We start from the raw sequence: 26874 nt of genomic DNA, 5'->3' as shown, positions 1-26874 counted from the left end.
CCAGGGCCAGGACTGTGGCCAAGAGTCAGGGTCAGACCTGGTCTAGACTGAGGAGCTGAGAACCCGGATGTACTTCCTAAAGCCCCTTCAGAAATCAGGGATCTTTACTGTATCTGCACAGGGGCCAGGCTGTTGCCACTTTTGCCAGACAGGAGGAGTCATTCCCACAGCTCTGGAAGCTTGAGGGAAGGGGCGATTTTTGCTTGTTTTGAAGAGGAGATCAGGCCTTATTTCTAGTCTTTTACTAAATCCAGCAGCGTACTTTTTTTTTTTAGATTTATTTATTTATTTGAAGGTCAGAGTTACACACAGAGAGAAGGAGAGGCATAGAGAAAGATTGGTCATCCATCTGCTGGTTCACTCCCAGTTGGCTGCAACAGCTGGACCTGTGCTGATCTGAAGCCAGGAGCCAGGAGCTTCTTCCTGGTCTCCCACGTGGGTGCAGGGGACTAAAGACCTGGGCCATCTTCTACTGCTTTCCCAGGCCATAACAGAGGGCTGGATTGGAAGTGGAACAGCAGGACTTGAACAGGCGCCCATATGGGATGCCAGCACTGCAGGCAGCAGCTTTCCCCACTATACCACAGTGTCAGCCCCATTTTTTTTTTTAAGATTTATTTATTTACTTGAGAGGTAGAGTTACAGAGAGAGAGGGAGAGACAGAGAGATCCTCCATCTGCTGATACACTCTCCAAATGGCCACAACCATCAGGGTTGGGCAAATCTGAAGCTAGGAGCCAGGAGCTTCATCTGGGTCTCCCATGTGGGTTCAGGGGCTCAAGCACTTGGGCCATCTTCCACTGCTTTCCCAGGTGCAATAGCAGGGAGCTGGATCAGAAGTGGAGAAGCCGGGACACAAACCACTGGCACCCAGATGGGATGCTGGCACCTCAGGTGGAGGCTTAACCTGCTACGCCACAGTGCCAACCCCAAGTTTTTACAATTTCATCTAAAAAGAAGCACACACATATGCAAACCCTAGTTATTGCATAATAAAAATAATGGTAATCATAGTTAACAATGATGCATATTTCAAAATTGGTAAAGAATAGATTATTTAAAAAGATTTATGTATGTATTTGAAAGTCAGAGTTACACAGAGAGAGGAGAGGCAGAGAGAGAGGTCTTCCATCCAATGGTTCACTCCCCAGATGGCCTCAACAGCCGGAGCTGCACCGATCTGAAGCCAGGAGCCAGGAGCCTCTTCTGGGTCTCCCACGTGGGTGCAGGGGCCCAAGGACTTGGGTCATCTTCTACTGCTAATCCGGGCCATAGCAGAGAACTGGACAGGAAGTGGAGCAGCCGGGTCTCAAACCGGCGCCCATATGGGATACCGGCACTTCAGGCCAGGGCATTAACCCACTGCGCCACAGCGCCAGCCCCAAAGAATAGATTTTTAAAAAGATTTTTTACTTATTTGAACGCCAGAGCTACAGAGAGAGACAGAAGGGGGGGAGAGAGAGAGAGAGAGAGAGAGAGAGAGAGAGATCTTCTATCCACTGATTCGCTTTACCACAAAAATGATACGTTGGTGAGGTGATATATATATGTTAATTAGCTGGACTGAATCTTTTTATAATGTATACATAGATCAAAACATATTGTACTCCATAAACATACATAAATAGTATTTGTCAATTAAGAGGAATTAATAGGGGCAGGCACTGTGGACAATAGGTTACGCTGCCACTTGCGATGCCAGCGTCCTGTGTGAGCACCGGTCCAGTCCCAGCTGCTCCACTTCCAAGCCAGCTCCCTACTAAAGTGCTTGGAAAAGCAGCAGGAAGATGGCCCAAGTGCTTGGGCCCCTGCCACTCACAGTGGAGATCAGCCAGGATGGAGTTCTGAGCTGCTGGCTTCAACCTGACTCAGCTCCACCATCACAGCCATCTGGGGAGTGAACCAGTGGGTGGAAGATTTCTTCCTCTTTCTCTCTGTGCCACTCTGCCATTCAAATACATAAAATTAATCTGAAAAAAGTAGATACTAAAAACATTTTCTTTGAAAAATATATCACATAACAGTTTAAAAATGCAACTCTAAAAAATAATAATATAATAATAGTAATGATAATGCTCAATCCTTTAGCTACTTTGTAAACCCTATTCCCAGACCCTATGGGCCAAGAACTATTTTCTGTTGTAAGTTCCAGTGCCATGGAGTGTGTAGTGGATCTCCAGGCAGATGGGTGAAGTTAAGCAACCTATCCCTAAACCACTGTCTCCCTCTCCCATATGCACTGTGGTCTCAGAAACAGAGGGAGGAAAGAAGATGCTTCTGTTATCCTTTGCTCTGGTCTGGAGCTGCTGGGGCTGTGGGAGGATGGGGTCGGGGGCTCCACCCATTCAATTTATTCATTCAACTTGTATTTATTGAGAGACCCACTGTGTGCTGGGCACTCGGTGAAGGGATGCAATATCCCCCACCCTGTTAGTGGCTCCTCCAGGCTCCCTCTGGGTGTTTAGCGCTCCTAGCCTCTTCTTAACAAAGCTGACAGTTAAAAGTGTTTAAGGGCTGGCGGGGACAAAAGCAGGGAGGGTGACTGAGGTCACAGCCTGGGAGAGTTTGTACTTTTCTCCATTCATTCCGGGCCCATTATTGTCCCCCCCTCCACCCCCCAACCCCACCACTTGTTGAGAATTTTTTTCCTACATAAGACCTAAGAGGGGGTGAAGATCTTAGGGGTGATGGGCAGACTGCCCTGAAGTACCAGCAAAGATTCTAGAGCACAGTGCTTCAACCCCCAACACAGAAACTGAATTCTGGGCTGCCTAGCGAGCGGTCCCCTGCCAGCTCCTGGCTCTGAAGTTGGTCTGGGCTCTGGATTGGATCTGTGTGAGTTGGGCCCAGGCTCTTCGCTCAGCTCAGCAGCTTGTATTGATCTCTAGGGCTCTTTGTCTCCTCCTCCCCAGTGGAAGCCTCTCCCCCTCTCCCCCTCGCCCCCTCTCCCCATCTCTCCCTCTCCCCCTCTCCGCCTGTGCTTTCTCTGGTTCTTCCGGCTTTCCTCCTCTGCTTCTGATGAATTGAAATCTCCGAGAGCCACGGCGGCTCTGGTAGTTTTGCAAAACTGTCCTTGCTCTTCCTGCGTTTGCCCAGTCAAGGGTGTCTTTGCCTGAGGTCGCTGTGATGCTGTTAGTCCTGGTGATGATTGCATAGCAACACAGAGCAGCTCCGAGAGGGAGGAGGAGGAGAAGGAGAAGGAGGGCAGGGAGGTGGGAGAGACAGAGGGAGAGTGTGCACACAGCAGCTGTCGGCATCCCTGTCTCAGGGACTTCTTTGCTGATTCACAAAGGCAGCCCAGCCCTGGCCTCCGAGCTGCCAGCTACCGCCTGCTTCCCAGACCTGCCGGAATCAGAAGGTAGGCCACAGAGAAATCCTTTGGAAGCCTCGCCCTTGTTCGGCTGGCCGAGAGATCACTGACGGAGGGGAAGCTCCAGAGGTGCTGTGTGGCTGTGGGGTGCATATGTGTGTGTGCTCACATGCCTGTGTGTGCACATGTGTGTGTATGTGTGTGTGTGTGTGTGTGCGCGCGCGCGCCTTTGGAGGAAAACTTGCATGAAAAAATGCTCACAATGAAGTGGCCACCGCTTTGGATTCGTAAAGAAAAGCCAGGCTTCCCAGGCATTGAAACTCAAGCCAATTTGAGCAACTAAGGGATAAAATTGGATAAGAGGAAGGATCACAGTGTGTGGCTTTGAAATGAGAGGGGTGCTTATTTCTTTCTTTCAGGTGCTCAATGACAGGCTTTTTGTCCACGGAGAGATTTCCCAGCGGGAGGGGACGCTGTGGGGAAGGCATTGGCTGGGAAGGAAGGAGTGTGTGTTTTGGAGGGTGGGTGGGAAGTGGGAGCAGCTTTCCTGGGCATATGAGTGTTTTGGCCAGACACAGGACACGGGAGTTCTGCCCCGAAGTAAACCTGGCTCTGACCTAAGAACCTGGGGCTGAAGCACTCACCTCACCTCTGCATTGCCTTCCTGGCTCTGTTCTTTTGCCCTATGGCATCCCCCTCCCCGCCCGCTCCCCCCCCACTTCCCCCGCCCCCTCCCCCTGCCCCATGCCTTCTCCTCAGTTTCCTTTCTGTGCCTCGGAAGCAGGAGGCATCACTCCGCTCTGGAGAGCATGGCTGGAGGGGGGGGGACTGAAACAGGGCTCACTTCTCTTGGAGTCCAGCACCCCGATCACTTCTGCTCGCCCTACAGTTCCCAGCCTCAGGCCAAGCACCGGAGCCTGGCAAGTGGGCCTGAGACTGTACGGGTGGTTAAGGTTTCACCTTCCTTGGGTAGGCAGGGAGAGCCAGGAGTCCTGGGTGCTGTGCTGGGTGGCCAGGCTGGAGCAGGGCTGGGCTGGGGTGGAACCGGGTGGAGAAGGGCTGCCAGCAGCAGCTGCCACCGCCTTCCACTGCGAGCATGCTGTCTGCAAAAGAACATGGTTTTCTCTGATGTTTCTCTTCGGGTGTTTGAAAGAACAAAAGCCTTTCGAAAGCTCCGTGCCTATCTCACCTCAGCTCCTGACTCTTCCAGAGGAAGCCTTGTGTCTACATGGAAGGCCCTCGTGTGGGTCACCCTTTAAAAGGCCCTATGGGTTTATGGCCGTGCCACCCTGATCGCGCCTGATCTTGTCTAAAAGGCACCACAGGAACCATAAATGTCAGGAGCTTTTCCCTGTAAGATTTGGGTGGGGAGATGGCTCCAGACAGTCTCAGGGCCTTCTTGGGAGAGCCTCACAAAAGGGCAGTGCTGGAAGTCCGAGGAGCTGTCCTGTCCCTGAGAGAGGACGGAACCCCTCCTGGTCTGGGTGGGTGGACCCTTGCCCCGCAGTCCTGCTGCCTGCGCGCTGTGCCCGGGCGATGGAGGCCACAGCGAGCACTGCTCTCCCCATAAGACTGCTGCCTCCAGGCATTCAGCTCCAGACAAGCAGCTCTGAGCTCTGGAGTGGCGCACCCTGCAGCTTGGCCACCATCATCGAACGGGGAGGGACGGCATGACACGAGATAGCAAACTTAGGGCAGGCCCAGGAGTGGGACGCAGACAGCACATCTGGGCTGCAGTCTTCCTAAGCACAGATGCTCACAAGGGTCTGATGCTGGATCTCCCACAATGCCAGCGACGATGAGGTCCCACTGATGAAGCCAGAGACGTTAGCCTTCTTCACGTACCAGAGGCTCTCACGCAGAGGAAAACCACTCCGAGGAAATCGTATTATGAAAGTACATTCCTTTCTTACAAAAGAGTCTGAGCGTACATCGGCAGCTAGAATAGCAGGTAAACCCTTCCAGGATGGCCTTTACCAGCCCAGTGTTCTTCAGATCACTGTCCTTGCAGAATATTGGTAGGTTCTCTTTAAAACGTGTGTTGGATTGGAGATCAGGGAGCGCTGTGTGTTGTATATGGTCCAGTGATGTTTTGGAAATGCTTCTTAACGGAATTCTCCTTGTGGACAGGCACAGTGTAGATAAGAATATTCAAGGCTCTGGGAAGTACTGCTGTGCTGTACTTTGAAATACTCTTTAGCCCAGTATATCCTAAACTGATGTGACCTAGCCTGGTATGTCTCAAACTCATGTGACCAGGGAACATTTTTCTACATGGAAAATATTTTTAACATCTTGCAGATACAGTTTTGGGAATCATTTCTCATTAAAAAAAAAGATGGAAGGAATAGTCTCATGGCAAAAATTTGTAAAATAGTCTAGTCCAGCACTATGTTTTTAAATATGAAAAACCCCAGAGGTTAATCAATTGCTCTCCTTCCCATACATAGCTGTTGAGTATCGGAGACTGTCTGCTGGTTACCCACTGCGCCCAACTGCTACTTCTCCAGCAAGGTCCCTCCCATCAAATTAGTCTCAGGAAAATGGGGCAGGTTTCAGGAATACTCTTATTCTGCGTGCAGCATTTGTGTTTCAGACATTTCTGTTAATATTTTTGAAATTTTATTTATGTATTTGACAAAGAGAGAGAGGAGAGAGAGATCCCATCCATTGTTTCATTCCCCAAATACCAACAACACCTGGGGCAAGGCCCAGAGCCAGGACCAGGAGCCAGAAATGCAACTCAGCTCTCCCACAAGGGTGGCAGGAACCCAGTTATTTGAGTCATCATGTCTGCCTCCCATCATGTCTGCGTTAGCGGGAAGCTGAAGTCAGGAGCCAGAGCCAGGAACTGAACCTAGGTCCTCTGGTGTGGGATGCAGATCTCTTACTGCCTTTCTTTTAGTATTTTGTTATATCCAAAATCGATCAACTTTTCTTTCAGCATGGGCTCTGTTGCATTTATTTAAACCATGTGTTATGAAATATTTTGTACACTCAAAAGGATATAAAGAGTGATATTGTGAAAATCAGGGTACCTACCACCAGCTTTAAAAAGACACATCACCAGGAGAATTGAAAATTCCCATCTATCCTCCCTGATTAAAGCTCCCTCCTGCAAAGTAACCACTGTCCTCAATGTGGTGTTTATTACTCCCAGGCATTTATTTACTTGTTTGCTACACACACACACACACACACATATACATATACAAATATACAATATGTCTTTAAATATGATACGCTATTGCTTTCTATGTTTTAAAAGTTTGTGTCAATGGTGTATTACATATATTCTTGTGAAACTTGTTTTTTCTATTCAGTTATATCTGTGACGTGCATTCATGTTGTAACATACGACTCTAGTTGACTCATTTTTCACTACTGTATATTCATTTAGTGTGTATACTTCAGTGTATGTTCCCATTCTGTTATTGATGGGCCTGTATGCGATTTCCATTTTGGGGCTATCACAGTTAGGGCTACTATGATCACGATTGTGTAGATATTCTTAGATAACTATTTCTTTTTTCAAAACGATTTATCTTTTAATTCTATCTTTTAAAATGCATTTTCATTTTTATCTGAAAGGCAGAGAGAGAGAGAGAGAGGTTGACTCAGAGAGAGATCTCCCATCTGCCAATTTACTCCCCAAATGCCAGAAACATCCAGGGCTGAACCAGGCCAAAACCAGGAGCCCAGAATTCAATCTGGGTTGGCAAGAACTCAAATACTTGAGCCGTCATCTGTTGCCTCCCAGAGCATACATTAGCAGGAAGCTGGATCAGAAGGAGAGGAACCAGGACTCAAACCAGGGGACTCAAACTGTGATGTGGGATGCAGATGTCCCAAGTCACTGCACCAAATGCCTGCCCCGAGGTGACTGTTTCTATCTAGATTTCTGGGGTGGAATTGTCTCCTCACAAAGTGTAGCATATCACCTTCGGGGAGATATTGTCACATCTCCAAAATGGTTAACTAATTTCCACTCCCCAAGCATTCCATAAAGGTTTCAGGTTTATTACATTAATTGGCTCTCTGAACGAAATTCTCACCCATGGGATTGCATCTCCATTTTTTTTTTTTAGTGGAAAGTACATTTTATTTCTCAAAATTCCTGGACAGCTAACTTCTCAGGAACAGGTTTCCCTGTTTGCATCTGTAAGTGAGGAGGATGGCCTGGATGATCTTGGAGGTCCTCTCTAGCCCAACAATGTGGGTTTCTCGGATTTATTCATTACGTGAGGTGCATGCTTTGGTTTTTCACTACATTGCAGGAATTATTTTAGGAACACATGACAAAGTTGGGTACCAATGTAATGTGTGTGTCCTCTCTTGGTGTGCTACCATCAGGTAGAAAGGCAATGCTCTGAGAGGGAGGACAGTCTCACAGTGTCACCTTGGATTAGGGAGAGAAACCCGGAGCCCATGGGAAGGAGGCCTCCTCCTGTTTTCTGATCTTCTCTGAATCTCTCTTTCCTAGAAGTCTTCCCTGTTTCCATGATTGCTTTTCCCCCAAGAACGATAAATGCTTGTTATTTTAAAAAGTAAATAGCAGAGTCCAAATGCTGATGTCTGTTTGTCTAGGCTTGTTGTCTGCACATGCACTTTTTGAAAATGTTTTTACGAAGTTGGAGTACTACTGGACATAGTATTCTAGCTCTTTTACCCAAAATATCTATTTTTGATATCTGTTTAAAACAGTGCAGATAGGCCTACCTCTTTCTTTTTCACAGCTACAGAATATTCCCTTGGGTGAGAGGCAACCACAATAGATAACATTTGACTCGCTTACTAAAGGCCAGAAACTATAAATGAACTTGCAACAAGGCTACAAGGTAGGTCTTTTCCTTATCCCTGTTTTAGCGTTGTAGGGACTGAAGCACAGTGAGATTAGGGAGCTTGCCCAAATCCGTGCTGGTAAGTGCGCTTGCTGACTCACGTGTCCTTAATGATCACGCTGTGCCACCTGTCTGACAGAGGCCACTCACCAGGCCCCTGTTCATGGACATTTGTGTTGATTGCAGATTTTTGCTACTGGGTAAAAAGAAAAAAAACCCTGCAGTGGCCATCCTTGTCCAATTCTGCATGTCTTCTGGTAGCATAGGTTCCTAGACTTCTCCAGTTTTCAGGCAGAAAGAACTTACACAGTCATTCAAAAAATATTTAATGAGTACTAGGCACTGGAGAAAGTCTGAAGTCAGATTAGGAGAATGGACAAGAACTGGACTCACTCGCTTTGCAGGGTTTTCCAGCCTGGTGCTGCCCCAGACCTTGGGTCTCACGCATCCTGTGCATTCTTGATTTCCTTGCCTGGGTAGTAGTGCAAATGAATTGGTGCTTGGACTCCCGCCTGGTGGTCCGTAGCCAAAAATCTCCACTTGCTAGAGGTCAGTGACTACAGTGCCTCAGAGACTGGGTTCTAGAACTTATTCCAGGACACAGCTTCTTGGATACATATCCTAGCTCCTCACGACGGGTTCATATTATGACTGAACAAGTGACTCACTGTCTCTGTCTGTTTTCTCATCCACATGGTGAAGATAATAGTAACTACTTCATAGGCTTGTTGTGACGATTGGATGAGTTAGTATACACAGACTCTTTTTTTTGACAGGCAGAGTGGACAGTGAGAGAGAGACAGAGAGAAAGGTCTTCCTTTTTGCCGTTGGTTCACCCTCCAATGGCCGCCGCGGCCGGCACGCTGCAGCCAGCGCACCTCGCTGATCCGATGGCAGGAGCCAGGTACTTATCCTGGTCTCCCATGGGGTGCAGGGCCCAAGCACTCCCGGGCCACAGCAGAGAGCTGGCCTGGAAGGGGGGCAACCGGGACAGAATCCGGCGCCCCGACTGGGACTAGAACCCGGTGTGCCAGCGCTGCAAGGCGGAGGATTAGCCTAGTGAGCCGCGGCGCCGGCCTACACAGACTTCTTAGTTAACATATGGAATAGTTGAACGAGTTAGTGTATGTGGGTTTCTTAGTTAATGTATGGAATAGTTGAATGAGTTAGTGAATGCAGATTTCTTATATATATATATGGAACAGAGTAAATTTTGACTATTATTATTTGTTTGGCTATAGAAAAGCTACCACACCAATGAGGAGGGAGGGAGGAAGTAGCCGCTGTTAACTACGTAATATGTACACATATTCAAAATTCAAAAAGTACAAAAGGGGGAAGGCATTTTGTATAGTGGTTAAGCCGCTGGCTGGGACATCCACATCTCACATCGGGGATGTCTGGGTTTTGTTCTGGGTTTCAGCTTCCTGCTGATGTGTACCCTGCAACGCAGCAGTGATTGTTCAAGTACTTGGGTCCTTGCCACCCACGTGGGAAACCTGGATTGAATTTCCAGCTCCTGGCTTTGGTCTGCCCCAACCTCAGCTGTCGCAGGCATTTGGAGAGTGAACCTACAGATGAGAGATCTCATTCTATTTGTCTCTTTCTCTTTGTCAATCTGTCTTGCTAATAAAATAAATAAATTTTTGACAGGCGGAGTGAACAGTGAGAGAGAGAGACAGAGAGAAAGGTCTTCCTTTGCCGTTGGTTCACCCTCCAATGGCTGCCGCGGCCGGTGCACCGCGCTGATCCGAAGGCAGGAGCCAGGTACTTATCCTGGTCTCCCATGGGGTGCAGGGCCCAAGCATTTGGGCCATCCTCCACTGCACTCCCTGGCCACAGCAGAGAGCTGGCCTGGAAGAGGGGCAACCGGGACAGAATCCGGCGCCCCGACCGGGACTAGAACCTGGAGTGCCGGCGCTGCAAGGCGGAGGATTAGCCTAGTGAGCCGCGGCGCTGGCCAATAAATAAATATTTTTAAACATAAAAAACGATATTCAGTTTAAAAACTCTAGCTCCTATTGACAACAGGAGACTTTTGTGGTGTGGGTAATAATTGTGTTTCTCCAGCTGAGCAGTGATTATATGGGGACTTGCTGTAGAACAATTCAATATACTTTGTGTAATGCTTTATGCCTTTTTGGTAAGTATATTTTGTGTCTTATTTTTAAGAAGAGGGAAAATGCTAAAGGAATGGAGAGATTTTTCTCACCTCTGACTATTCAGTTCCCTTCTCCAAGGGTAGCAGGTTAATTTGTATACTTTGAAAGCTATTTTATTGCAACTATAAACACATATTCTCCTGTTTTATATAAATGCGGACTAACCACCTTGATTTTTTTCTTGTTTTCTTTGTACTTAAAAATATCTCAAGGGACCATTTCACTTGGGCACAAAAAGAGTTCTTAATTCTTTTTTGAATAGTTGTATGGAATTCAACTGTATGGATACACAATCATTTATTTAACTAGTGCTCTAGTAATAGACATTTAGGTTGCTTGCAATATTTTGCCATTTCAAGTCTGACTTCAAATACTAACATTGTGCATACATCATTTCACTCATATGTCTACCCAAAGCCATTCTGTTTTTGCCTCCTAAGATTTCTACCAACAAAATTGAGGACTTACCTTATTGTGCACTTACCTTATTGGAATTCTATTCAATAAACCAAGCCAGAAAACATTCACTGAGTGCCAGCTCTGTGCCTATCACTGTGTTAAAAATATATGGGATATAAATGAGGATCAGGCATGGACCTTGTCCAGCTTTCATGCTGGAATTCTGATGTTTATTTTATTTATTTGAAAGGCAGAGTTACAGAGAGAAAGGGGGAGAGAGAGAGAGAAATCTTCCATCTACTGGTTCACTCCCCAGATGGCCACAACAGCCGGGGCTGACTGAATCAGCGCCCATTTGGGATGCCTGGGTCGCAGGCAATGGCTTAACCCATCACGCCTCAACACCAGCCCCCTCCCACATGTTTTTAAAGCCTTTATTTCTGCCCAAGCGAAAAAGTGTTCTCTGCCCTGAATCCTCCTGGAAGGGCTTATGCGTGCCTTCTAGAACTGAGGAAAGAGTATTTCCAACAGCACAAAACCCTAGCGTGGTATCTAGCAGTACGTGCAGGGGAGAGCAGAGTTACTTCTACCCTAAAGCACCTGCCACTGCCACAGTTTTCCATGTGTCTCCATGTGTCTTCTCTCTTACCTTAGCTCAAAAGCGTCTCTTCCAGAAATACACCCTAAATCCCTCCAAATAGAAGGGAAAACTGCTTCCTCTGTTACCTCATATAGCACGATTTCTGTGTCCCACATAGGGTATGAATCATTTTCTTTCCTCATTTATCCTTTCTTGTTGCTGTTGATATGTCTTATTCCCTATATTTGAGCAGTTGGGGACCAAGTCTGATTCATCTTCAATTCCCCACAGCCTCTGCGGGTTCAAAGGAGGAATAGGAAGCAAATCAGTGTATGCGGGTGGTAATGTGGGGCAGGACGGAGATAAACTGAAAGGCAGAAGACTCTCTGTGTAGAACAAAAAGCACCAGCCCAGGAATCAGGAAGCCCATGTCCACTTGTGTCTCACTTGTCTGTGAAATGGAATTACAATTTTGCACCGAGGATATCGAGAGACAGTAGAGCAGAAGACAAAAGCGTATTATAAAAACACAGGGACTGGCCGGCGCCGCGGCTCACTAGGCTAATCCTCCACCTGCGGCGCTGGCACACCGGGTTCTAGTCCCGGTCGGGGCACCGGATTCTGTCCCGGTTGCCCCTCTTCCAGGCCAGCTCTCTGCTGTGGCCAGGGAGTACAGTGGAGGATGGCCCAAGTCCTTGGGCCCTGCACCCCATGGGAGACCAGGAGAAGCACCTGGCTCCTGCCATCGGATCAGCGCGGTGTGCCGGCTGCAGCGCGCCAGCCGTGGCAGCCATTGGAGGATGAACCAACGGCAAAAGGAAGACCTTTCTCTCTGTCTCTCTCTCTCACTATCTACTCTGATTGTCAAAAAACAAAAACAAAAAAAACACAGGGACTGATAATGTTTTGATGCACAGCAATCCTTAAGCATTAACCTTTGACAGATTAGTAAACCGCGACCTAGAGAGGTGAAATCATTTGAGGTCATGGTCAGGAGCAAAGTCTGAAAATAGCATTGCCAAGCTAGGCCCAGAAGAGATTAGAAGATCTGAATTCTCTGCCTCTTGGCTTTACCTTATTTTTGCTTTGACTCCTGTGTTTATCTTATTTTTGCATCCACCTGGCATTAGGACAATAGAGGAATGAGAAGGAAGGAAATCAGCCTTAAAGAAATGAATCACAAGAGATCCTTCCTAAAAGAAAAAAATACAAGTGGCCACTAAAATGTAGGGAAAGTTAAGCATCTCTAGTCATTAAGGTATTGCAAAGTAACCTTTGAGATGCCATTTTCACTCACAAAGTTGGCAAATAAAGTAAGAAGACATACCATTGGCAAGTGTGCTGGGAAACTGGCACTCTTATACATTGCTGGCGGTAGTATAAAGTGATATAATTTTTTCCTAGGCAATTAAGAAATATGTGTCACAAGTCTGAAATTGGTTCTCCACCTTTGGTCCAGGAATTTTCCCTTCTAGGAAATTAGCCAAAGGAAAGGATCACAAATATGTACAAGGCACAAGGATGTTCACTACAGTTTGACTTACAAAACAGAACTATAAACATATGTCTAATTGTGAAAATAAATGTGTTACATCCAGTCAATGGAATACAACATTACTAACACTTATTGAACGATACACTATTGCCAGACACTGCCTTAATTAAATAAGTTATTCACTTTTCTAAAAGATTTATTTATTTTATTTGAAAGAGTTACACAGAGAGAGGCAGAGAGAGAGACAGAGAGGTCTTCCATCCACTGGTTCACTCCCCAATTGGCTGCAACAGCCAGAGCTGCGCTGATCTGAAGCCAGGAGCCAGGAGCTTCTTCTGAGTCTCCCATGCGGGTGCAGGGGCCCAAGGACTTGGGTCATCTTCTACTGCTCTCCCAGGCCATAGCAGAGAGCTGGATGGGAAGAGGAGCAGCCGGGTCTCGAACCGGCACCCATATGGGATGCTGGGACTGCAGGCCAGGGCATTAACCTGCTGCGCCACAGTGCCAGCCCCATAAGTTATTCACTTTTAACCGTTATAAGAATTCTATGAGAACGGTATTGTTGTTCTCCCTATTTTACAGATGAGGACACTAAGGATCAGAGAGGTTAACTTTTCCCAGGCCTCACTGCTAATGGGTTGGAAGTATGGATTTGGTTCTACATCTGTCCAATGCCAGCGCCCATGGCCTCAGTCTCAGTGCTGTACCACCTATGCAGCTGTTAGAAGTCATGTTTAAGAGGAGTAGTTAAATCATTGTTCTAAAACAACCATGTGGGACCGGCATTGTAGTTCAGTGGGTTAAGCCAGTGCTTACAGCTCCAGCATTGCATATGGGAGCCGGGTTCAACTCCTGGCTATTCTGCTTCAGATCCAGCTCCCTGCTAGTGAGCCTGGGACAGCAGTGGAAGATGGCCCAAGTGCTTAGATCCCTGCACTTAGACCTGAATGGAGCTCCTGGCTCCTGCTTTCAGCCTGGCCCAACCTCAGCCCTTGCACCATTCGGGGAGTGAACCAGTAGATAGAAGATCTCTCTCTCTCTCTAGCTCTCCCTTTCTCTCTCTCTCTCTCACTGTGCTTTTTAAATAAACAAATAAAAATAAAAATTAAAATTAAAAACATAACATGTTATGGCAAGTGAAAAAAAAGCAGGGCTAAAAAGTTATAGACAACATATGATGACAGTTTACTTTTGAAAGTAAGAGAGAGATCTTTAAAAAGCTCATGAAAAATGCATATTATGAATATTATGAAAAAACTAAACATGAATTTCAGTATTTAAAAAAAATAAACATTTTTTAAAAACAAAAAAAAAGGTTTATTTGAAAGGCAGGGTTAGAGAGAGAGAGAGGGAGAGAGATCTTTCATCCAGTGGGTCACTCCCCAGATGGCTGCAATGGCCAGGACTGGAGCAGGCTGAAGCCAGGAGCCAGGAGTTTCATCTGGGTCTCCCACATGTGTGGAAGGGCCCCAAACACTTGGGCCATCTTCTGCTGCTTTTCTCAGGTCATTAACAGGGAGCTGGATTGGAAGTGGAGCAGCTGCGACTTGAACCTGTGCCCATATGGAATGCTGGCATCACAGGCTCTACCTGCTATGCCATAATGCTACCCCCAAAATAAACTTATATTTTTAATATCAATGTATTTATTTATTTTTATTTTTAGAAGGTTTTTATTTAATTAATTCAAATTTCATGTGTACAACTTTTAGGAATATAGTGGTTCTTCCCCCCATTTCCGCCCTCCCACCTGTACTCCCATCCCATCTCCTACTCCCTCTCCCATTCAATTTTTAATCAAAATTCGTTTTAAATTGACTTTATATACAGAAGACCAACTTTATACTAAGTAGAGATTTCAATTGTTTGCACCCACACAGACACACAAAGTATAAAGTATGGTTTGAAGACTAGTTTTACTGTTAATTCTCATAGTACAACACATTAAGGACAGAGGTCCAACTTGGAGAGCAAATGCACGGTGACTCCTGTTGTTGATTTAACAATTAACACTCTTTTTTTTATATCAGTGACCACCCGAGGCTGCCAAGGCTATGGAAGCCTTTTGAGTCCACAAACTCCATCAGTATTTAAGCAGGGCCATAAGCAAAGTGGAAATTCTCTCCTCCATTCAGAGAAAAGTACATCCTTATTTGATGGCCCATTCTTTCCACTGGGATTTCACTCACAGATATCTTTCATGCAGAACTGTTTTTGCCACTATGTCTTGGCTTTCCATGCCTGAAATGCTCTCATGGGATTTTCAGCCAGATCCGAATGCCTTAGGGGCTGATTCTGAGGTCAGAGTGCTGTTTAGGGCATTTGTCATTCTATGAGTCTGCTGTGTGGACTGCTTCCCATTAAACTTATCTTTTAATTCCATTTTCGGGCTGGTGCTGTGGCTCACTTGGTTAATCCTCCGCCTGCAGCATCGCCATCCCATATGGGTGCTGGGTTCTAGTCCCAGCTGCTCCTCTTCCAGTCCAGCTCTCTGCTGTGGCCTGGGAAGGCAGTGGAGGATGGCCCAAATGCTTGGGCCCCTGCACCCGCACGGGAGACCAGGAGGAAGCACCTGGCTCCTGGCTTCGTATTGGCGCAGTGCCGGCCGTAGCGGCCATTTGGGGAGTGAACCAACTGAAGGAAGACCTTTCTCTCTGTCTCTCTCTCTCACTGTCTATAACTCTATCTGTCAAATAAATAAATAAATAAGTCCCATTTTTTTCATGAACTTTTGGAAGTTCTATATATGTACCTCCATACACATTTTTTCATAGAAAAACTCCTGTAAAGCTTCATATCTACTAATAATGGTTATGCGTGGGTGTTCATAGTATGAATTATCTTTATTGCTATGATTTTTTGTATTTTTTAGTTTTTCTGTAAAGAACATTCATTAATGTGTAATCAGCAAAAATAAAATTAATAATATAAGAAGAGGTTGGAAAGCAAGCTCTTTTACAGCTTTTTAAAAAAAGGTTTATTTTACTTACTTGAAAGGTAGAGTTACAGAGAGAGAGAGAGAGAGAGAGAGGAAGAGACAGAGAAAGATCTTGCATCTGCTGATTCACTCCCCCAAATGGCCGTAACTGTCAGGGCTGGGCCAATCCAAAGCCAGGAGCCAGGAGCTTCATCTGGGGCTCTCATGTGGATGCAGCAACCCAAGCACTTGGGCCATCTTCTGCTGCTTTCCCAGGCCATAGCAGAGAACTGGACCAGAAGTAGAGCAGCCGGGTCTCAAAGCGGTGCCCATATGGGATGCTGACACTGCAAGCAGTGGCTTAACCCACAAAGCCACAGCGCCGGGCCCCTTTTGTAGCTTTTATGCTCATAACATGCCCATAGAAATACTTCACTTTTGATCTGAGTGACTAATTCTTTTATGTCGTCGGTGCCACATCACAGAGGAGCCATCTAACTGTTTGTGGAATCTTCTTGGGAATGAGGAGTTGTGTGGCTGTGTCATCTCCAAGCACTTTGACAACAGCGAAGTGTCCCTCACACCACAAACTCTTGCACCCTTGTGATCCATAACAGCTCCCAATCTCTGTACCATGGACCCCTGTGGAAGAGGGAAGGGTGCTTAATGCAAGGAGTCATAGATCGTTAAATGTGTTTTCTCACTCTGTAAGTTCTCAAAGTACAGCTACTGTTGTGGGTGTGAGTGGGTGAAGTGAGATTTAGTTTCTGAATGTTATGAAGGAGCCCTGTATCTATAATGTTTGGACCCACTGGGATAGAGGCTAAAAATGGTGCCTATTTGGTCCCCAGCATCAGGAAGCAGAAATGCTCAATTCTTCCTTTGGGTCCGGGTCTGCCTGTCTGTGCCCAGCACTAAGGAAATCACCTTTATCATTTGCACTATTGTCCTGGTTACCCATTTTCATCATATTTGTGTGCAGTCACTAAACCATCAAGTGGCTTGTACACCTAAAACGTTCGCGCCTGTCTCTCTTTTGCTGAGTTGGGCTCCTGACATCTAAAGCTGAATCTATCTCAAGCACAGCTTATTACAAAACACTGCCTTCACCCCCTACCACAGCAGATTCACTCCTTCTCCTCACTTCCTTCCCTCGCTGCTGGCAATATTCTGCACCCAGCTCCCAAATGAGAAAAATGTGACTCCTTCATCCCCCTCACCCTTTCCGTCCAACTAACCACTGGGCCCAGTGTGTTTTACCTCTTCAGTGTGTCTCAGACCCTGCCTGCCATCTGCTCCATTCTCACTGCAATTGCTTGCCTTTTGGAATGGCTTCTGCATGGGTTCTTCCCCGGGGAGAATCCCTCCACAAGGCAGGCAGAGGGCTCTTTTACAATGCAAATCTGGCCACATCACTCTCCTGCTTAAAGTCTTCTGTGCCTCCCCACTGTCTATAAGATAAAGCCCGAATCCTCTGCTTGTCATTCAAGGCGTGGCCCAAGCTGGCCACAGCCTCATCTCCTGCTGCTTCCCACAAGGCACCTACCTGGTACTCTGCTAACACTGAGCATGTGCACATTTTATTTTTGTACTGTTTGGAATGTTCTTTTTGTTTTATCTTCTCTGTCTAATAGCAATCCCGTTTCTTTTCATGACTCACCTCAAGTACATTTCATCGGTGGAGACTTGGTTTTTGAAGATTTTTGTTTTATTTACTTGAAAGGCAGAGCGAGAGGGAGAGGGAGAGAGAGAGAGAGAGAGGGAGACTTTCCATCCACTGGTTCACTCTTCAAATGGCCGCAGTGGCTGGAGCTGAGTCTAGCTGAAGTCAGCAGCCTGGAACTCCATCTGGGTCTCCCACATGGGTGGCAGGGGCCCAAGCACTCTGGTCATTTTCTGCTACTTTCCTAGGCGCCTTTGCAGGGAGCTGGGTCAGAAGTGGAGCAGCCAGGACTTGAACCAACGCCATGACACCTGCCCCCTGTGAAGACTTTTCTCGACATGACCAGACAGAGCTTGCCTTTCCCTCATCTGTCTCTGTTTTCTATTACATAAAAACTTCTATTATTAATGCAAATAACACTTTATGGCCTTTATTTTTCCCATGTTGGTTTGCTCTGTATTGTGGACGCTCCAGGGGTAGGCCCCGTGTCTTTTTCATCTCTGTGCCTCCTCAATCTAGACATTCTCAACTCACTGTACTCTGAACACGCTGTGCCTTTTGGGGACACCCACGTTTGCACAGGTGGCTTGGTTAGCCAGGAATGACTTTCTGTGCATAGGCAAACGTCTACTTATCCTTTGGGACTCATCTCAAATGCAATCTCTTGGAAATCTGTGTACAGTCTCAGGTAGCTAGCTGTTCCCACTCTGTGTGCGTCAAGCCTTCTGGTCAAACCCTGATGATAGCATTTGCCACATCTGCATCTGTTACAATTAGTGACTTACATGACTGCCTCCCTGACCCATGCCCCTCCCCCCAGCTACCAGGTGATGCCATCTCAGATAGCACTTCATATTTGTGGCTCTAGCCCAAAGCATAATAGGCAAACGAGAAATACTTGGTAGATCAATAATTGAGAAGAGAGTCTCATGGTGTGTGGTGGTCTGGCAAGAATTACTGGGTAGGTCAGTAAACATTGACTACTTACCCTACTTACCCTACCTCTGGGTAGGGGCTGCAACCATAGGCCTTCTCCAGGGCTGGCCTCTGAAGTTCTCCTTGTTACTCTTCCAGGTGCTTTATGTTCAACAGTAGGTGCAGTGCCCATTCTCACCCCCCATGAGCCTTTGTTCTGATGCAACCGATGGTCATGCAGGGATGCCCTTACACCCTCCCACGATGTCATGAGTGGAGGGCAGCTGACCGCTTCCACCACAGCAGCAGCCTCCGAAGCACCTGCCCCCAGGCTCAGGTAAGAGTGTGCTGATCGCCAAAGACCTGTGGAGGACAAGTGGACACTGGATCTGTGTGTGCCCGCGGGGTGGCTGTGTTTCAGAAGGGGTGCTCTGTATACATAAACCCCTCGGATAACATGGGGCCTCCTCCGGCTCCATCCCTTGTCACTCCTGAGGCCTGTTATGGGGCATAGGGCACAGAAGGGGGGTAAGCATGTTAACCTCCTAAGACTTCCAGATGTGGGCAGGTCGCAGTGCAGCAAGCTTTTTCAGGGCGTGGCGCAGGCTGAGGCGGGAGCTTCCCTTGCTTGGCTTCTCCATGGCGTGCCTTACGTTCTGCAAGGAGCTAGCTCTCTCTTGCCGCTGGCTCTTCCTCTCAAGTGCCCAGTCTTCCTCACAACTCCTGCCTTAGCCTCACTTAGAATTCCCGGAGCTTCCTGCCCGCCTCTCTGTCTCTGCTCCCCTAGGAGTACGGTGGTGCTGGTTGTGGACCTGCCTGGGTGTATTGGTAGGTGGGTCGAGGAGGTGTGGAAAGACAGTGATTGAGCGTGGGCAGCCCGCCTTCCTGAACATGAGAGAGACCCAGGGAAAGGTGACTGGACGAGGGGACACAGAAGCACACCTCGAGTCGGTCGCCCTCCAGTGTTGTGTCTCCTGGGGTCTCACAGATGGGCTGCGATGCCAGGGGAGCAGGCAGCAGCTGAATCCCCAGGGAGGAGGGGAAAGAGAGAGAGAGAGAGAGAGAGAGAGAGAGAGAGAGGCAGCAGCACGGAGGGAGACTGTGGGTGCTGGGGAGCCCGCTTTGGGGGAGCATGAGAGCAAGACACAGTGCTGAGGCATGAGGCGCAGGTTTCCCTGAGCTGTTTGCCATCTCTAGCCAGAAAGCGCTGCCTCTAACATCATCTCCAAGCCAGGGTCAACTTAGAGACCTGAGTAACCGGCCCCAACCCCTCTCTTTGACTGCAGTCCGGTTGCTCTGCCTTCCCTGCTGCCTTTGTGTCAGGGGTTGGGAGCCCAGTGTGAGACACAAACAGGTAGAAGGTATTGACAGGGAAAGGGAACAGAGAGGCAGTTAGTGCCCGGGCTTTGCCCTTTGTGTACCTGCCTTTGCTGGGTGGGGCTCGAGTGTTTGCGGGGACTTCGGGGTGCAGGGCACTGAGAGGAGTGTGGGAGCTGGGTAGGGATAGGGAACTCAGAAGGCCTGAGGGAGTGAAAGGCTACCATGGGTGGGGCCCAGCTCATTATGGGCGCTTCTCCCAGAGCCAGCATGGCTGGGTTGTGGCTGGGCCACAAGGGCCTCTTTCTAACTCTGGGGCACCCCCCAGCCCAGAGACTCTGTGAGACTGGCTTGAGCCCAAATATGGCAGCATGAGTGAAGCTTCGGCCAGCAGGAGGGCAAGAGCCACTCCCAGCTCTTGGCCTGTTGTTCCCTGCCGGCCCCCAGCCACCCCAGCTGGCTCCACCCTAGACCTCCCCAGGAAGGGTCAGGCAGCTGTTGCAAGTATTCCTGTAGGTGGGGCTCAGCATGGAAACAATGTGGAGCTGTGCAGAGCCCAGAAAACTGTGGGAGATACACGAGGATGGGAACAGAACCCTTTTTGGTAAAAACCACGTATTTGCTCTTCGTGTTGAAGTGTGGGCGCCTAGCTTGGGAATGTTAACCTTTCCCCCGGCAAACACCAGCGAAGAAGAGGGACCATTTCCAGGAGGGGTACCGGCTGATGGGAAAAGGATTTCCCTGGGGTCCCTGGGTCGCCGAGGCTGGGCACAGAAGCCTCCCTGTCCAGGGATCCCGCTGTGCTCACTCCCTCCCCTGCAGCGCTCCAGGCCCCACCCCTTTCCCCAGCAGCAGCGAGAGGCCTGCAGGCTGTGGCTTTCCTCCACTGTTGTCTGCGTCTCTGGGTGAGGCCCGAGCAGCCCACATGTTCACCGTGGGCTCCCATGAATCTCATTTGAGAATAATCAAATGCGGCCGTGCGGTGGCTCTGTCCCGGGGGTGCCACCCGCGATCCTCGCTGTCTGAGGGGCTCAGCCAGTGGAGGACAGGTTTGTTGGGCAAGCCCAGCCTCCTGCCAGCCCAGAGGTTTGTCCCCATGGGGGTCTGATCCTTCCCCCACCTCGGGAGGGCTGCGCCTGGAGGTGCAGGGAGCCCTGTGCATGTTCCCTGGAAAGGGAAAAGAGATGGCCAGAAGCTGCCCCCCGCGTGGCCCTCCTTAGCGCCATGGAATGCCCAGTCCCACTCCCGCCATCCCTGCCAGTCTGGGAAGGCCATCCTGGCCCTCGGCTGGTGGGCCCGGTTGGGAGCAAGCCGGAATTCCCCAGGGACAAAGCTGTGATTCACCGGCCAGGTCCTGACATAGCCGCCCCCTCTGGATTCCTGGGGGGTCAGGAAACAAACAGGGGGCCAGCCCCCCGCCTCCTGGCCTGGCTCAGCTCTGTGTGCCTCCCTGAGTAGCCTTGCTCAGAGTCCGTCTGGACTCTGCCTCTTTGCGGCTCACCAGGCGTTGCGTCCGGATTCCTGCCGGCCATAACCATGGAGCTGCCTGATCCTGCCACAGACCCCCCCGGCAGCACAGGTAGGGTCAGCCCCGTGGGGCCGCAGGGTGGCTGAGCTCTAAGCTTTGCCCAGAGCTTGGCAGCTCCCTCACTGTTCTTTCACAGTGCGGCTGTGGGCTGTGGTTTTAATGGGATGATTGCTTTCCTAAATTGCCTGGTGGGTCTGGTGTGGGGAGGAAATACGGTTTGCAGGACGGAGGAGAGGAGAGGACTCCCAGCCACTAATAGGGCCATTTTCCTTGCACACAAAGGCAAGTAGGTGGACAAGCAGGCAGGTGAGTGCGTCTCCCCAGGCAGCAGGGCAGCAGCCCAGGCTGAAATTTATTTCCTCCTCCAATTTCTCTTCTCTCCACCCACACCTGCCTCCTGGCTGGGCAGCCCTAGCGCTGTGCTCTAAGTAGCTACCTTCTTAAGGGCTCATTGGCATAAGTGCATTCCTCCAGAATCCCCCCTCCCCCCCAAAAAAGCCCTACCAGTACCCCAGAGGGCAAGGGGTGGGTTCCGAGCCGGAGGGTCCAGGCCAGATTCAGGCAGGCTGTGTGGCTTGCATCTTGGCTGAGGATTCTGGTCAGAGTCCTCTGGGCAGCAGGCTCCAGAATGTTCTTTTAGCCCTGCCCCACCCCATGGAAGAGGAGTAGTGCTCTTTAGGGCTACTTCCAAGCTTCCAGTTGTGGTGGGAAGTGTGAGTGGGGAAAGAGGAGGGGACACTGAGGCCTGGGAACATTCGGGAAGCAGGACCTCTATTATAGGTCGCTCGCTCTGGTGATCTGCTTGCTCGCTGTCTGAATCTCTGTGGTGCAGCCTCTCAACTCTCTTTCTAGAAGGCTGGATGAACTGTGCGAAGTACGAGCTTGCAGCTCGCCTGGATTGCTAGGTCGTGGTCGCTAGCCTTTGGGAAATCCTGAGCAGCTTTCTGCTGGACATCAAGTCACCGCCAGGATCCCACCTGGGCAGTGGTCCCGGCAGAATTTACACTAAGCAGAGTAATCACCATAGCTGTCAGCAGTCTTATGCAATCATCCGGGACCAAGCGCACACCTTGCCGTGACCAGGGCTGCCGAGTCTTTCTGTATCTCACTCCCTGAACGTACACAACAGAGGATAGGATTTCTGAGCGCTGAGAGCAGCCCTTCTCTCGCCTTGCTCACACTGGTCCCTCCCCTGGCTTGCTGCAAACCAGGGAGTGGCGCACTCCAGGGATCACAGGATATCTGTGTTTCTGTCCAGGTTAGAGCTGCCGTCACCACCCCTGCACCTCCTCAAGATGGTGCCGGGGTTCCCTGCTTAAGTCCAAAGCTGTTGAACGGGTCTGTTGGTGCCGCTGGCCCCCTGGAACCGGCAGCCATGAATCTGTGTTGGAATGAAATCAAGAAGAAGAGTCACAACCTCCGGTAAGGCCTGGCCCACAGAAGCAGGTGCCTTAAGGAATTGCCTGGGACATGGTTGGGCTCCGTTTGCAACAGCAGCTTGGCATTGCTCTCTCAGCCTGTGTGTCCCCCGTCCTCAGTCTCGCCATCCACTTCTCCCGTGCCTTCTCTGGCACTTGGGAAAAAGCCCTGCATTAAAATCAGGAGGCTGGGCCGGCACTGTGGCTCAGTAGGCTAATCCTCTGCCTTGCGGCGCCGGCACACCGGGTTCTAGTCCCAGTCAGGGCGCCAGATTCTGTCCCAGTTGCCCCTCTTCCAGGCCAGCTCTCTGCTGTGGCCCGGGAGTGCAGTGGAGGATGGCCCAGGTGCTTGGGCCCTGCACCCCATGGGAGACCAGGATAAGTACCTGGCTCCTGCCATCAGATCAGCGCGGTGTGCCGGCTGCGGCGGCCATTGGAGGGTGAACCAACGGCAAAGGAAGACTTTTCTCTCTGTCTCTCTCTCTCACTGTCCACTCTGCCTGTCAAAAAAAAAAAAAAAAATCAGGAGGCTTAGAGTTCAGCTTCAGTTTTAAGTAGTTGTGTCATCTTGGTGAGTTGTTTGAGTTCTCCGAATTTTAGCTTCCACTGGCGTCAGTTTTTACGAATGGGGGTATATACTACCTGTCCTCACTACCTCATGGCTTTGTCGTGAGGGTTCCAGTGTGAGAAAATGCTTCCTAAAATTAAAAGTACTGATGTGCAGGTGAAGGAAAGGCTTAGTCAGTCCTCCTCTTCTGCTCAGAGCTGTCCTCCATCTTGGTAGGTCCCATCCTCTACTGCCCTCCGTTCCCATGCGTGGGTTAGCAGCCTGGCTGTTCCTCCTCAGGCGAAGGGCAGCTCACGAAGAGCCTGAAAGCTAGTTCTGCATCCGTTCTCTTTCCCCTGCCCCTGTATGTACACCTGCCATGTTTCCTTTCCAGACTCTATCACGCAAGCCCAAACCCCTGGCTTCTGTTGTAGGCTCTGGAGTCAAATACACCTCAGTTCAAATCATAGCTCTACCAGTGACTTAACTGTGTGGCCCTGGACAAACTCTGAACCTCTCTGTAGGCAACAGTAATGCCTACCCTGTAAGGTTGTCGGGAGAATTAGTTGAGGTAATAACTTAGGTAAATAGCTTGGCCCAGATGGTGTGGAGCGATGAATAATGACAGTTATAATTTGCAGCTGCAGGAAGTGGCCTCGGTGGCTGCAGGCAGCTCTGAGCAGCTTCTGTCTTCCTACCTCTTGGACCTCGGCTCATGGTTCATTTGGGAGTGGGGAGAGGCGGACAAAGAATTACATGGTACAAATGTTTTTGCTTCCATATCTCGAACATCTAGCCAGGGTTTCTGTCATCTGTTGGGTCCCTTGCGCTGCTGACACTCATACTGGTATGCATCCTTGCACGTGGGCATGCCCACGCTCAGCCACCCAACTTGTCCTTGCCACTCACTGAATCCCCTCCTGCTCACAGGTGGGCTCAGGTGAGCACTGTGACATCACTTGAATTCCGCTAGGGCAAGAGGGGAACCAGCCAGCTGTCACCTTGCTTGCCCTTGCTCAGTTTCCTGCCCTTCCCAGCCAGATGCAGCTGAGGTCCACAAAGTGACATTTCAAGCCCTTCAAATGTGGGATGCCTCCAGAGCCATGGTCCCACTCACTGGGTTTAGTACTGTGTTCCCTGTGGAGTTGCCTTGGGACCTCTGTGGGTGGGGAAGAGAGAGGGCTCTGGGGCCCCCTCCCACTTCAACCAGAGCAGCTCCTCTTGAATCAGTCTTATATATTAAGATTCCACATGAATGGTTTTCGGGGTGGGGGGGATGTTTTATGGCTTTAAAAGAAGTTAAACCCCACTGCTCTTACCCATTGTGTGCAGTGCTCGCCTGGAGGCCTTTGCGGACCACAGCGGAAAACTCCAGATCCCTCTCCAAGAGATTATCGACTGGCTCAGCCAAAAAGATGAGGAGTTATCAGCTCAGCTTCCCCTACAAGGGGATGTGGCCCTGGTGCAACAGGAGAAGGAGACACACGCGGTAGGTTATGGTCATGGAGGTCATGGTGAGTAGCTTCTTAGTCTGGAAGGAGTCACTTCTGCAAGACTCTGGGAGACCAGTAGCTCTGCTTACACCCCAAAAGGCATAGGAGGCTATGTGCTCTTCCTGGTCTTTCCTTCCTACCATTCCAGTCACATGCTGACCTCCCTAAAAATCCTGCCCTGATTTTTAATGGTACAGAGAAATTAATATAATATAGTAGTCAGTGAAAAAAATTAAAGGATAAAAAATTATGTATGAATGGATTTCAATTATATAAGAAATAGATATAGGTGTGTGTGCATGAGAGACATGTATATTTAACAACACAGGAAGGAACTCTATCAAAATATTATCTGTGGTGAACTCTGCATGTTGAAATTGGAATCCTTTTTCGTTCCCTTCATCATAGTCTTTTGAAATTCCTGATATTTCTGTTATATATATATATATATATAGCCTTTATAGTCAGAATATAACATTATATGTTTATTTAAAATGAATATAGAATGGAATATAATATAGCAGGAAAACTATGAGTGAGTCTTATAGACATATGTTGAGTGAAAAGCCAGATACAAAAAGAGTGTATGGTTCCATTTATATAAAGTTTAAAAACAGGCAAAGCCAATTAGCGATTTTGTAGGTCAGGATCGTGGTCCCCTTTGGGAAGGAAGGGTGTGAGAGTGACTGGCAGGGGCCACCAGGGGGCCTTCTGGGACACCCACGGAGTTCTTGACCTCAGTGCTGGCTACACAGTTGGAATCACTCTGTGGAAACTCATCAAGCTGGATACTTTGATTTTGTAGTCTGCCTATTTCAACAAAAATGTAATTAACATTTTAATATAAATCCTTACCATCCTGCTTTTGACTTCTCTAAGCCCTTTAACAGGGAACTTTCTGAGTCTTCCAGAGAACCAAGGTGTCTATGTTTCTGTGTGCCGTGTGGCCTAGGGAGGCCCACTTCATACCCAGTAGACCTTCCGGTGTCAGGGTTATCCTGCCTGTAAGGAGAGCTGTTCCTCCTTTTGTTGTAGTGGCCCAGAGATGCCTGAGAATGCCACAGGACCAAGTCACATTGAGAAGAAAGGTGTCAAATGCAGGCTAGAATTCAAAGCGATTGAAAGACTTTCCTTATCTGTTGCTAAACCTCACAGGCATTTATGGAAGAAGTCAAATCTCGGGGCCCCTATATCTACTCTGTACTGGAGTCAGCCCAGGCCTTCCTGTCCCAGCACCCCTTTGAGGAGTTAGAGGAGCCTCATTCTGAGAGCAAAGGTGGGTGGCTTTCCATTCCCCCCCTTCTTCTTGAGCTATGTACCCTTAAATAAATGTCTTCCTGTCCTCCCCAAACTCATTTTCTCACCTGTTATCTAGGGAGGATAGTTTTTCCCCGAGGAGTCCAAAGTTTGGAAGGGGCATGATTTACACTGTAAGGAAAATCAGAGAACAGGGCCTAGAGCAGGGGTCGCCAGCTCTAGGCTGGTGGGTGGCCCAAAGCTGTGGGTGGCTCTCTGGAGAATCACGTGTGGCCTTTTAATGAAGCATGAAAAAGAGAAAAGAACACTCAAATGAATTGAACTAACTCAGCAAATAAAAGTAACAGTATGTTCTTTTTTTTTTTTTTTTTTTTGACAGGCAGAGTGGATAGTGAGAGAGAGAGACAGAGAGAAAGGTCTTCCTTTTTGCCATTGGTTCACCCTCCAATAGCCACCACTGTTGGTGCGCTGCGGCCAGCACACCGCGCTGATCCGATGGCAGGAGCCAGGTGCTTCTCCTGGGCCATCCTCCACTGCCTTCCTGGGCCACAGCAGAGAGCTGGCCTGGAAGAGGGGCAACCGGAAAAGAATCCGGCGCCCCGACCGGGACTAGAACCTGGTGTGCTGGCACCGCTAGGTGGAGGATTAGCCTATTGAGCCACGGGGCCAGCAACAGTATGTTCTTAAACACACTGCTGTATCCCCACCTGGAGGGACACGCAGGGATGCTCTCATTAACCAGCAAGCAGGCAACCTTTTTTTTTTTTTAAACCTAATCTGTTACATGGTGAGCTTCAAGAGGCAAACTGACTGTGGCTCTTTTCTACTGACCCTTGTGTTTTTTGGCCCCTTCCCTCGACAGAGAGGGTCACTCCTGGTCTCCATTCAAATCAAGCAGTCTGAGTGGTGGCCCAGCAAGGCCTCTTCTCCAGAAAGAATTGTCAGTCCTCTGAGATGAACTGTGAAGAGCCTGGAAGTATCTTTCATTAACTGAACCATCGACCCACTCCACTTACCCTTTCAGTTTATTTC

At 48.9% G+C, this 26874-nt stretch overlaps 1 protein-coding gene across 3 annotated transcripts in view; it reads left to right on the top strand.

Moving 5' to 3' along the window:
• Positions 1–2988: 2988 nt before the first annotated feature.
• Positions 2989–26874, top strand: part of DRP2 (dystrophin related protein 2) — a 46956-nt gene continuing 23070 nt past the window's right edge. Inside the window, exons 1-6 of one of the 3 annotated variants that reach the window (XM_051827462.3) lie at positions 3219–3358; positions 8047–8148; positions 18442–18619; positions 22386–22549; positions 24425–24581; positions 25741–25861. In XM_051827462.3, the coding sequence (XP_051683422.1) occupies positions 18503–18619; positions 22386–22549; positions 24425–24581; positions 25741–25861 (559 nt within the window). In that variant the 5' untranslated portion in view covers positions 3219–3358; positions 8047–8148; positions 18442–18502. Of the gene's footprint in view, positions 3359–8046; positions 8149–18441; positions 18620–20975; positions 21179–22385; positions 22550–24424; positions 24582–25740; positions 25862–26874 lie in introns of those variants that run through there. The other 2 variants (XM_002720371.6, XM_051827463.3) reach the window with 2 other exon arrangements.

Source organism: Oryctolagus cuniculus, chromosome X (assembly GCF_051225735.1).
Source record: "Oryctolagus cuniculus isolate XC-2025 breed Fujian yellow rabbit chromosome X, ASM5122573v1, whole genome shotgun sequence".
Classification (NCBI taxonomy): domain Eukaryota; kingdom Metazoa; phylum Chordata; class Mammalia; order Lagomorpha; family Leporidae; genus Oryctolagus; species Oryctolagus cuniculus.
This window is presented reverse-complemented; position numbering and strand designations above follow the sequence as displayed.